Source organism: Haliaeetus leucocephalus, unplaced genomic scaffold, assembly GCF_000737465.1.
Source record: "Haliaeetus leucocephalus isolate CR32 unplaced genomic scaffold, Haliaeetus_leucocephalus-4.0 Scaffold262, whole genome shotgun sequence".
NCBI classification, from domain to species: domain Eukaryota; kingdom Metazoa; phylum Chordata; class Aves; order Accipitriformes; family Accipitridae; genus Haliaeetus; species Haliaeetus leucocephalus.
Window position 1 is genome coordinate 9,916,030 of NW_010972698.1, and position 12,998 is coordinate 9,929,027.

General features: G+C 40.9%; 1 protein-coding gene across 1 annotated transcript; it reads left to right on the plus strand.

Annotated features, from left to right (window-relative positions):
• Nucleotides 1-2,949: 2,949 nt before the first annotated feature.
• On the plus strand, nucleotides 2,950-12,063 carry LOC104832719 (ras-like protein family member 11A-like). Its single transcript, XM_010569062.1, has 4 exons — nucleotides 2,950-3,282; nucleotides 4,714-4,770; nucleotides 7,184-7,266; nucleotides 11,209-12,063. The coding sequence occupies exons 1-4, from the start codon at nucleotides 3,138-3,140 to the stop codon at nucleotides 11,674-11,676; spliced, it is 753 nt and encodes a 250-aa protein (XP_010567364.1). The 5' UTR covers nucleotides 2,950-3,137; the 3' UTR covers nucleotides 11,677-12,063.
• The last annotated feature ends 935 nt before the right edge of the window (nucleotides 12,064-12,998 follow it).

Here is a 12,998-nt window from a genome sequence, read left to right on the forward strand (position 1 = left end):
GGAACTAGAAATCGATTGGTCTGCTTCCAAGATGCAGTCTAAAACTGCTTTCACGTTTGTTTTCAGCAACCAGAAGCCATCACAGCTGCCAAAAGAAGCAGTTCAACATTTCCTCTACCATTGGTCTTTCATTCCTGCCCCCACGCATCTCCTCTCTTGTGTCAGCACCAGCATCCGTACAAGCACATGGTAAACAGCTTTTCCAGTCTTTCCTCATACAGCAGCTGCTCCATGCCCATGATCATTTTTGGTGCACCGCCCTGTGCCTTCGCAGACCCCACTGTGTTTTTGAGATGCAGAGAACTGCATGCCGCACTGGTGATGGGGATGCTCTGAGGGTTTATGTAAGCAGCAAAATGCTACCCTTTGTTTCCTTCTCCATTCCCCTCCCAAGGATACCCCAACATTTTGTTGGCATTTTTTTCTGCTGTTGCACACTGAGCTGATGAGCATGAACTGCCAGTGATGACTCTAAGATCTCTTTCCTAATTTATGAGTGCCATGTCCAAGTTCAGCATCATTTAAGCACAGTTTATATTCTTTTTCTTTAGACGTATTACCTTACATTTATCTAGACTAAAGCTCACCTGTTGACTTTATGTGCGCTCGCTCACTTTTGTGAAATCCTTCTGGAGTTCCTCAGCACTGGCACAACATTTGGTTACCCAAAAGGACTTCAACTTTTGTTTCTGTTGATTGTGTTACCTCTCTTTTGGAGCAAGCCAGCAGATCTGTATTCTTCTAGGAATATCTTTGCTTATATAGAATATTCTCCACGATCTTGCTTAACTCATCTGGCTTTTTTTCCTGGGCTGAAACTCTTCTGGCCACCTAGAAGCTGATAGACATATTACTGTTTGTTTTTACAGGAGGGCTATTGTGATGAATACTTTTATATTACTCACTAACATATGCTTTTAATAGCAAATGGTAACAAAGGTTCCAACATCCTACACTTAGAGAGGCAGACAGTTACATACTTATGCTAGCTAATCCCAAAATTTATAACGTGTCCAGCTCAGTAACACATTTCAAAGTGCCCTCTTAACTGACCACAAGATTTTGAGCATTTTCCTACTCCTCCTCTCATTTTGCCTGTTCTTACAAAACTTGGGTGAGATTAAAGCACCCTGGTAATGAAATTTCCTGGAAAAGAGTGGGTGTTTGCAAAAATCTGGAAGCAAATTTACACAGGAAGATTTGAAAACCATTCTCATAGGAGCCATGTCCCAAAAGACACATGATCTGGCAGCTCTCTCCCAGTACCATGAGCTGGGTAGCCCTCCAGACATTTTGTTCCACCTCTTCATCAGCTGACTGTCATGATGGTCAAAGCAATAACACTTGGTGCTGACACAGAAACTCTGCACAAATACTGCTTCAGAAGTAGTTTTTAGAGGGGAAACGAAGCCTTAGAAAAGTGACACATCCATAAATCTTCTGAATCTTACACTTATTTCACCAGACTGCTGTGCAGCAAAGCTGGATTTTTCTAAAGCCAGTTCACACTCACCGCATCCTCTGTGATGCTGGCGTGGAAATTGAGATCATTTGACAACCTGGCCCCAGTGCTTTGGGAAGGGGCAGTAATCTAGAGACCTGACCTGATTTCCCATCCTCTGGTGCTAGCTCGCAACCATACCCCTGCCCTCTGAAACCTGCTGGGGAGAACTCGTGTATGCTGTGACTGAGAGCAGTGGGGTAAAAGCAGCTGGGCAGAAAAAGTCTTTTGGTGGCTGCAGCCTCTGTGTAATGAGCCGTGCCTACCTTCTGCCTGCTAGGAGCGTACAGAAGACAGGAAAAATCTGCATCCTGAGGTCTCCATGACCTGTGGGTGGATTAGCTTGCGGTGCCACTTTCTGTTAATATCCATGTCTCCCACACTGTGTGACAGAGTACACGTCTCAGAAGTATGCTGCCTGCACCAGGCTTGCCTCTTGCCACTGCTGCCTAAAGCTGCTCCTGCCCCTTGCAGACCTCTTTTGAGAAGTTTTTCAAAGATGAATGCTCTGACTATATTTTCTGTAGCTTAATTTACATCTGTTTTATATTATTTGCAGTTTTGCTTTATCTGGGTCATTCCCTCCCCACCACTCTTCCCTTTTTCTTCCTTCCCCATTATCCTTGATAACTGAGAGTTGATTCTAGCTAGTGTACGGTTACATGCTGTCATCCCAACAGACCTTGCAGCCGCCAGCTGTCTTAAAACTACACTGAATTTTCCTGTAGAAGTCATTCTTTCTTCATTCCCTCTGTCTGGCTTGCCCCACTGAAGGATACCAAGTCCTTCCTCAGCCTTCCCAAGTCTGTCGCCAGCCCTAAATTCACTTTTCCATGTTTGGAGAAACTGCAGTGTCCCAACCCAATGCTAACCCACATTCCACCAGGCCATTAGGACTAACAACATGAATAAACCAGCTGATCAAATGTATCCTGGAGGACACAGATGTGAGCTAGTATTTTGGAATAACCCACAGCTGCCTGAAATCTGGGGGGGGGAGAAAAATGTGTTTGTTTTACTGAAGAGGAGTGTCCCATCAGCTTCTGCACTCTGAAGGGGCCCAACTGCAGGACACAATAGGACAGGGAGAACAACAGAGCATGGAGTTGGAGCCAATTGAAAATGCAAAGAAGTTAGACAGGCAGAACAGGATTATTCAAAGTGGAATTAGAGCGGAGCATGAGGGTGACTGTATCTCACTGAAAACGCTACCGTGATGACTGTAAAACAGAAGAATCTCGTTTTAGCAAAGAGCCAAGGGACAGCACATAAAACAGGCAGCGGGGAAAGATAAAGCAGCGAGCGAACGAGCGAGGGAGCGTGGTTGATGGAGGCACACGCTCAGTGCCCGGCTGGAGGAATGTCATGGTTTCACTTGTGATTGGCTGGGGAATGGAGGAGTCAGTTTTCACGGGGGCTGATCAAAAAGTTCCCTTTTGCTTTCCAAAGTTGCTGTCTGAGCAAAGGCATCGGGAAGAGGAGGCCAGTCGCTCTAACATTCCTCAGGAAAGCTACTTAAATGAAATGAGAAGGCTTCTCTATCCAAGGATATACAGCCAAGAAGAGACGCCGAGAAGCTGTTTTCCTTCTTTTCTCCCCCAACTCCTACTGGAGTTGAACAGCTCTCATTTCTGGCATGCGTCTCATCTCTCAGGATACTATGTCACAGTATTCTACTAACTTTCTCTTGCTCCCCATACCAGAGTATCCTGTATTAGACTGCGTGCCCAACAAAATCATCAAGCTCGTGGTACTGGGTGGCAGTAGCGTTGGCAAGACAGGTAAGTCCACAGGTGTAGTTCCATGCTTTTTCTTGCGGCTGTACTTACGAGCTCATTTGCAGCTCAGATAGACCCAGGGCTGTGAAAACTCTTAACTGTTGCAGCTTGAATGTTTTAAGTTACCTTTTTTTTTTTTTTAAAATGCACTGAATGATTTGTGAGGCAGATTTGCTGTAGGTCTGTGTGAGCAGCCAATGTGAGGTGGCAGTTAAGAGGAGAGGGCACTGTGTTGGGAGCTCCGTACTCACAAATTATTCTACCTGGTCTTGTGCAAATTATTTAACCGTGTCTAAATTTCCACACCCCAAAAACAGGACTAGTGGTTTTTATTCTCCTGTTGTAAATATTTTATGCTCTGCAGAAAAATAACAGCGTACAGGATGTGTCTTCCTGTATTATTCTCCAAAGGAGAGGAGAAGAAAAGAGGGTAAAGTGAGCATTATTGCTTTTGAATATATCGTTCATGATTTCAGAAATTATTAAGGCCAGATCTGTTTTACTACATCTGAGGTTCCACAGGACTCAGTAAAATGTTTGATTGTTTTGGATTTGAAGCAGCCACATTTTCATATTACTTTTAAGTAGTTTGTTGAGGATAGCTGCACAGTCAATTTCATTTAAGGGTACTAAAGAGGTGACCCAGTACCCACTGTGAGAAAAATTATTATTTTAAATGAAATCTATGATAGACTTCTTTGCAGAATAAACCCTTTTATTTAGCTATTAAGTAAGTGATTTTACAAATTATTAGGAATCTGCTGAGATGAACATACTACAGGAATATAAGTTACTGTTGCCACAATGGGATTTTAAGTGTTATAAAGTGATCAAGAAAAAGGAAGATGTTCTAATCCAACAGTGTAAGAAAGCACCCCAGGTTAAGGTGAATAAGAAGGCCCAGGGTGCTGCAGCACGACTCGTGTGCAGAGCACATGCAGTTTGTTTGCTGGATGTGATTAGGTATCACTAATGGGTTTCATGAGGATGACTGAGGATTTTTAAGGCTGGGAAGAACCATTAAATCCATCAGCCTCACTTCTTCTATGACACTGAGGTCTTAAATGTGGTATTGGGATTAGTTTCAGTTACTGGCTTGTTACTCTTTTTCTAAATTATTTCAAACCAAAGGCCAGACTGTTATAGCTGCAATCACAACAAACAAGCCTCCATATCCTATACTGAATAGCCACACTGAATCTAAGGAATAATTTCCAATACAAGTTACAAAAAACTCTGCATTAGGTATCACAGCCTGGCCCCAGATCTTTTTCTATGAGTGTTGAGAGAAGCATTTGCAGAATAATATGTGAGCAATTCAAAGATTAGCTTGGTTTCATATTATACTAACTCTTCCAGTAAGATATTACATGTGTTCTGCAAAGAGTGATTTTGGTTCACATTAAAGACCTATTTTTTTTCATTGCTTTACAGCCCTGGTTGTGCGCTTTCTCACAAAGAGATTTATTGGAGACTATGAAGCCAACACTGGTGAGTCTGCTTTCTACTGCAGTACTGCAGATAGCTTGAAAAGAAATCTGCTGTATTTTGTGACTGGTGCATATTACAGGAAAGCCAAGCAGTGTTAGATGTCCATAAGGTGCATATTTTCAGTTAATAGCCTCAAGCTATGAAAGCAATAAATCAAAAGCTTGTTATTTATGATCCTTTTAGCTATTTTTTTTCCAACTTGATGGAAAAGCATCAGAGTAAAAGGTTTGCTTGGGGACATACCTATACTAAAATGCAGACTCAAGGAACAACTTGCATATCGACTAAACCACGGAAACCCAATGCTGTTCTCTCCGCAACGCCAGGGAAGCCAGAGGAATTCCAAAGTGCGTAAAAGGCAGTTCAGAAATTTTTCTGTGTACTCCCTTTTTTCAGTAGCTTTTATGACAAGGAAGACTTCCAAATTGAAGTCTTCTTTCCATAAGATCAGCAAAGTGACCATGCAAACTGCTTCTGCTGCATTTCTTGTTTAATCCTGACACCTCAGAGGATATGTTCATGTGAACTGTTTAATTCACAGCCTCTGTTCCAAGACACTGCCAACTGTATTGGCCAGTGCTGTAGAAAGGATCTATGTACACCATGCTCATACCTACTAGCACATCCCACATGTAGGCCATCTCACAGTTTTGGGGTGAAGGAGGACAGGATTCAAAGCAGTGATTTCTTCACTTTGGAGATGCATGCTGAGTTTAGAATGATGAGTTAGGAAAGGAGATGGCAGCACAAGACACCTTTGATCTCTGCCTGTCTGATGAAATACAATCTGAAAGCTCCTCCTTACAGCTCCCTCTCACTGACCCTAAGTAACCTTGATGGTTGGCTGCACTATTTCTCTTTCTTTTCCTTCATCTTTTCTATAGGAGACTGTACATCAAGTTAGACTTCTGAGCTTTGCAATGGATTGCTGCCAGAGACATTGCTGAGAACCACATGCTTTTCTCGTTAAGCTAGCAGCCCAACAGCCATGCTGTAGAGGAAATAAATATGCCAGAAATAAGAAACAGGTGGCAGTGTATTTGTGATCATTCAACCATGCTTCTCCTTCAGTTGGGTATAAGGCAGAGCACAGTCAGTGTCTGGAACTACCTGCTCTTTTTTCTGCAATGGATTACAGAGTAGGAATAATATGTTGTCTGGTCTTGGTTCTGGGGTGCGGTATCTTCCCATAAAACAGGACCATCTTTTCAGCTTTAAATCTGATCTGTTTTCAAAAAAAAAAAAATCGCAGAAGGGCTAGATCACCTCACAGAGTCAGTATTAAAACATAATAAGATAATGTTGGATTCGGATGCAGCAAACTCTGCCATACTAAATTTCCTTATATTGGAAATGTTTCTGTGAGCTCAGACTCTTCCACTGGAATAAACACACTTGTTTCCTTGAACCAAAGATGATTTTCAGAAGTGATGGCATTATTGTCACTAACTGACCTCCCTGTTAATCTGAATTCCTTACTCTCCAATAGATGGGATTTCTCTGTGTTTGAGATGAAGTACGCTGTTTTAGATGCAGCAGTGACAATTGTATTTGGACAAGACGGAAAGGCTGTACGCAACAGCTGTGGATACAGCATTTCTTCACATATACGTGTGACTTGTATTAAGTTCTACAGAAAAATTATGATGGCATCAATCTCTGAAGCTGTCCTTATCACAACCATGGATAGTTCATAAGATCAAAAGTTACGTTTTCATCGTCACTTAACTTGCACTCCAGTAACAAAATAAAGTTCAAGCCCAGAATAGTGATGGTTTTATTAGAGCTGGATCAGTCCTAGATGGTTTGAACTAGCACTTGGCCCTGAATACGTGTTATTCAGATTAACCAGAAGTCAGATTCAAAGTGCCCAGTCTTTGGGGATTTCAACCAAACTCTGCTAAGGTCACACAAATCCCAAAAAGCACCTGAATGATTTGTATACAGTCACTTATTGTGTGCCCAAAACTAGAACACTTTCCTTTTTAAAAAACTTTCAGAAAAATGCAATAGGAAACAGCTCAGTCCTTTTACAGACAACACGTGGATATCTTGGTTTGAGATTAAAAGTATATGCAGTCCATGTTTTAAAAAGTTAACAATATGGATTGAAAACCTGAATGGGATTTATGTGCCCACTTTGACTATTTGATTCAGTACAAAGCACCACCTTTCCCAGATACCATCCTAGGTATACATTCAAAACACCTGACCACATAGCAAATACAACAAATACAAAACCACTTTACTTAAGTAAACAGCCACACAACCATTCTGGTGCCATTTACTTTTCTGTAAGCAGCTACATATCATGAGCCTCAAAAATCTGGATTTCAACAGTTCCATTTTGCCTTTATATACTCTTTCTTCTTTGTTACAGTCACTGACTCTAATGGTCTTACTTTTCCACCAGGTGCTTTGTATTCAAGAAAGTTCACCATAGATGGGGAACAGATCTCTCTACAGGTGCAGGATACTCCCTTTGTTTCATTGGAGGTAAAACATCTGCTCAGTGCATTGGTACTTTACAACACAGTTATTGTCTCGTTTGTTGCCAGCACTTCCATCTGTAAGTAACTCCATTTATCAGCAGAAAAATACCTGGGCTCAAACCCAAATGAAGACTAATGGGGGTACCTTAAAGCCCCACCAAAATGAGCCCTTGAAGAAGTTAAATCAGGCTCCTTTAAGAGTAAGTCAAAATTAAAACAAATCTATTTCAAACACATTACTGTACCCCAAGCCTAAATAGCAGTAAAATCGTAATCTGGCTTGCTCCTGCCAACTCCTTGATTGTTTTATTTCCTGTCAAATGATTTCTGTTCCTGCATGGCAGAAGACTCACCTGCCTAAAGGCCCAGCTGGCTCAGCTTAGACCTTTCTACACACCCAGAATCTCTCTTCTCTAGAAAGGTGAGAACAGGCCTCGCAGCAGTTGTTATTTCCAACTGCAGTGCTTTTCAGTGGTTTCCTGACTTCTTTTTTTTTTTTAATTCATTCCTTATTTTTAAGGTGTTAGCATTTATCTACATCCCTCTTTCTATCAGTTTTAGATATTCTAGATTTAATATTTGACTAGGAACCTGTTTCTAGAAATATTTTTTCAAGCAGGATCTAAGATTAAGATCTTTTTTTGAGGATCTGCTTCACATGCAGAACGAGGATGAAAATAGTGTCAAAGCAGCAGGATATGTAATGAAATTTGGTTTTACATGAATGGTAGAAATCCCATTAGAGTAATAATTCCTATAGAATAGCTGAGATTTCATGATAAAATTAGGTATCCAGTTGTCACCATCAAACCTAAAATTCTAGGTTTGGCCTTAACCTCAGTGTAAGCTCAGACTTGGCCAAATACATGTCTGGATGGGAACACCACCTTGTCTCATCCTCTTTCAGGCTAGCCCTGGACAGCTTTATATGGCTTGTTTTGTCTGCACGGACCCATGTGTGCATGGGTTCATTTCTGTGCTGTAAAACTGTTCTATCCTGAGTTTACAGCACAGGATAAGCAAAGCTCCCACAGCCTCAGTTTCTGTTTCCATTTTCTCTGTTGACTGGAAGTAGATTTAAGCAGAAAGCTTTGACAGGGTTCCACACTCTCTGCTGCTGCTGGGGGTGCACAGAGCAGAGGAGAGGACCCCTCGTTTACTCTGGACACTAAAAAGCAAACAAAAGCTGCTATGGAAGTCCTCCAAATATTCAAGTGGGACTTAACAGTACAAAGGCCCTATGCCAGCTTGCTGAGAGAGGACCTGCAAAGAGAAGCTGTGGGTGGTGATTAGGCACAATTGGGACTGCCTGATAAACACTTAACAAAGGGAATCCCCTCTCTGTTCTATCCCATGGAGAAAGGAGGGAGTGAAAGAATTTAATTCCCTCTTTCACACCAGATATATGTTTATTTTCCGGTTTCTCTGTTTTAATTAAGACTGTGACCTATAGTTCTGTGACTGTAGTCAGAGCCCCACAAAATTTAGTAATGCCAGCAGCTGAGGTTTCTTAGTCAGAAACGATTTTAATTCAGTTAGGAAGGAGTTTCATTTTCTTTGTCCCAGTCAAAGGTCTGCACTGTTTCAACAGTTCCCAGAGACACACTTATCTTAGCCTGTATCTGTTTGCCTCAAATGATGTATATGAAATAATATGAAGGGACTGTTTCTGAACAGGACTTGTTAAGACTGAGAGAATAGGTTGGATTTCCTGTTAAAATCCTTAAGGAAGAGAGTTTCTTGCACTCTGCAGGCCGAGTAGAGTGTTCGGGAGGAAGTCATGTGGAATCACTCAGGATTCTAGCCACACCGGAAATTTTAATGTTTAAGAGAGAAACAGAAGCAAACAGATAACTGGTTTTGTTAGGTGATTCATTGCTGCTTGATCTATACATGGCAAATGACTGTGTGTTTCAAAATTCATCCTGGAGCAGAGATTTCCATTTTAAAAGTAGCCCATTAGCCTTTGATTTTCCTGAATAAAGCATTCCATTGGGGATTATCCATCCATCTCACTACTGGGTGGGCCTAGCTGGAGTAACTGAGAATTTCTGCTCATTAGGGCTCTCTGAATGTACACTTTCTCCAAAAACATTTTCAAACGCTTGCCAGAGCAATTAGTTCTTTTTCCCTATGAAAGGGGTTTGCTGGTGAAAAGAGGCTAGCAGGACATGGAGGGTGGCTAATTATCTACAGATTGGCTACAACCCAGACACCAACAGTGCAAATTGCCCTTCTTCCCACAGTCTGCCCTGTTCTGGCTTGAGTTCACACTCATTAACCTTTTAAACAAGGCTGTTAGTGAGGATCCCTCTTCGTTCCATGTGCAACTCTGTTGGGTTTTGGGGTTTGAGGGTTTTGGGGAGAGGCAGGCGTGATAAGAGCATCTGTTAAACAATTTCACTGCTAACAGGATTTAGCATTACTGGGAGCTGGCAAGGGCAAAGAACTACTAGGTATGATGAGTCAGTGTCTCTATTGGCAATACTGAAATATTTACAAAGGGCAGTTAGTTAGCAGAACTCCTGTTGAAAGTTGTAAGCCTAATTTATGCTCTGAGCCTTCAGAAATTCTGCTTCCTTCTTCTCACAGAAGAGCCTTGTTGGTACTCCTTTTTTTACTGTCCGATCTACCATAAAACAACTGATCAGTATTACTCATTCTTTTCCACCTCTGCTTCCTGAAGTTAGGCTTTATAATTCATATTTAGGAGTCTAAATAAAAGTAATCTGTTTTGGGAGATTGCTGAGCACACACAAATTCTGTTAAAGTCAATGTGAATGGCAAATATGTATTCTATAGATAATAGAACATATGTTCTAACAGTCTTACTGAAGTTGATGAAGATTTCTTTAATAGAATTTAGCAATAATAATAAAAGTTTGGGCTCTGTATTCATGATGTTGAACTCCCCCTAAAATACACAAAAGCCTCTAATTCCTACCAACTTCATCAAGAGCTGAATACTGAATGTGCTTAGTGCCTTGTTGGATATGAAAGAAATTACAAAGTTCCAGAAAGCCTGTAATATTGACAGGAATGTCAGTTCTTACAAACCAAGAACACTGGCATAACTGCAGCAGTGATCTCCCTATCTGGTTGGGTTACACGCCAGCACAGATAACAAAGAGTAGAGGATTAGCTGAAAATAGCTTCATCTTGAAAAGTGAGCTGATCTCTTTTCAAGCCCCACAGTATTGTATTCAGTTTTATATTCCCAATGCTGGTGATTGTTATGGCTGGCTGAGTAGGAGTGGTGATGAACTGAACAAACGTGTGAACATCAAAACAATAATATAAGCCCATTGCTGCTCTACAAATGAGCAATGAGATTTCACTTCATTTTCAGTTCTAGTAATTGGTTATTTATAACAAATTGCTTTTTTGAAGTAACTTTGCTTTTGACTGTCTGGAGACCTACATGGAGAAACACTTGTCAGGCTTCACCAAACAGAGTTAGTGAGAACCCCTGTCCACGGAGACATTGAATACAGAATTGGAAAAAGCCCCTAAAAAAACACCTTGGGGGACAACTGTTCACTTGCAGCAGCGTGACTAGCCTGCTGAATTTTATAATGCTCTTACCGTGCCCATCACACTTTTATCCATAATAAAAGCATGGGTTTCTGTCACACTGTTTTAGTACAACAGAATACAGAACAAACTTTTCAATATCAGTATTTTGGCTGTTCTCTTATTTTCAACCAACTTGCCTTGACCCCTCTCCAGTCCACATTATTGCTTACCTGTAATATGTTACTGACACAGTGGAAATTTCTCCTATCCCTGGTACGTTCCCCGGCAGTCAGAAAGGTTTCTGCCTGTACATGGAACAGTCACACATTAAAACAAAGCTCTGAGGAGCTAACAGTGCTGTATAACTGTTTGCTCTGTCTGCTCCCTGTTCTCAGTTTGCTAATCTCACACCTCTTGGTTTTGATGGCAGGATGACACTGACAGCATATGCTGCCAAGAGCAGATAAATCGTTCAATCTACTGGGCAGATGGCTTCGTTTTTGTTTACTCCATCACAGACTATGAGAGCTATCGAGTCATACGTCCCCTACACCAGCACATCCGCAAGATTCACCCGAATGCTAACATTCCCCTGCTTCTGATGGCAAACAAAGGAGACCTCCTGCGAGCCAGGCAGGTGTCCTCCAAAGAAGGACTCCAGCTGGCCAGTGAACTGGGAGGTACTTACTATGAAGTCTCAGCCCGGGAGAACTGTGAGGGAGTGCATGAAGCCTTCCAGCAGCTTTGCCAGGAGGTCAGCAGGATGATTGGGAGCTGCAATGGAGAGAAACGAAGAGGCCTCCATCTTGTCCGACCCAAGTCACCAAATATGCAAGACTTAAAGAGACGTTTGAAACAGGCTCTGACTTCCAAAGGGAAATCTGCCACTACACTTTGATGTAGCCGACAGAAATAATTTTCCACAGCCCTGAAAAAAAGGCTAGGAAATAAGCTGGTAGTAAGGGGCATTGCTGAAATTCAGCAATCGGGTTGTGTGAGAGGCTCTTTTGTTTGGTCTTTACATCTTCCTTAAAAATCCCATGCTCATTCAGCAAAGGAACTTACAGAATTTGCTCTTTGGGGCAAGAATTTAGAAACTGTGATTTAAAAAATAGATTGTCCCAAATTATTTCCTTTTTGAAAGGGACACAGTCAAATAGTTTAAGCTGAAATTGTGGATTTTATTAATAAAAATAATTAAATGCTACTTTTAAGAGAAGTGACTTCTCTTGGGGATGGTTGTATTCCCAAACATAGGCAATAAGCTACAACAAGACATAAGAAGAGTGACGTAAACTATAATGAGCAAGCAAAATTTACCAGATTTGCTTAGTCACAAGACTGGAAAATAAAGGCACAAAGTAAAGGAAGAGCATAAGTAGTGAAAAGTAGTAACTGAAAGCTTTTAAACTGCAGTTTAGAAAGTGTTCTTAGCAACTTGGGGAGAGATTTATTCATATGCAAGCTTTAGCCTTACAGTGTCTCTTTAAAGGGAGATTTTTTTTTAAAAATCACTATTTTTTCAGATTATTTTTCTTTAAATGCATATTGATTGTTTCTGAAAGTGATTATATGGGCAAAATACATACTTGTAGCAGCATTTTGTAGTCAGTTTCTCAATGGCGTACGTCTACTTTTTCTGTAGGTTTTCTACATGGCAATGAGAGAAGAACAAATAGAGCAGCATGGTTTAAAATCTGCAAAAAAAATGGACTGTATTGATCAAGAGCAAGGAGGTGACCTAAAACTATTAAACTTTTTTTTTTCCAAACTAGTTAGATTTCAAGTTCAAGATACTGTTTTAAAGAAACAAGGCCTATTTAATTCATTAGATCTTTTTTTTGAAGAAGAAGAAAAGGTTTTACAATGCCTGAAATTTCTGGCTTTGGGAATTAATCGTTTTGTTATTTGCCTTAAGACCAGACTTTAGTCAATACCTCACAATGCATCCAAATCACCAGTCTATCAATACATATTTCACTGGCAGCATCTCACTGCATTCTGTCTCAGCATGTACAAAGGGATTTGAAGCTGTATCCTGTGAGCTGGCCTGTTTTATGGTAGCAATAACAACAACATGAAGCATCCATCATTCTATTCTCAATGAGAGCGGAAAGAAACTGGGCTGGACCATGTAAAAGTCATGATGCAACAATCTTTTCTTTAAACAGACCATATGAGCAATTCACAGGACCATGAAATGAAGTAAAGCTCAATGAT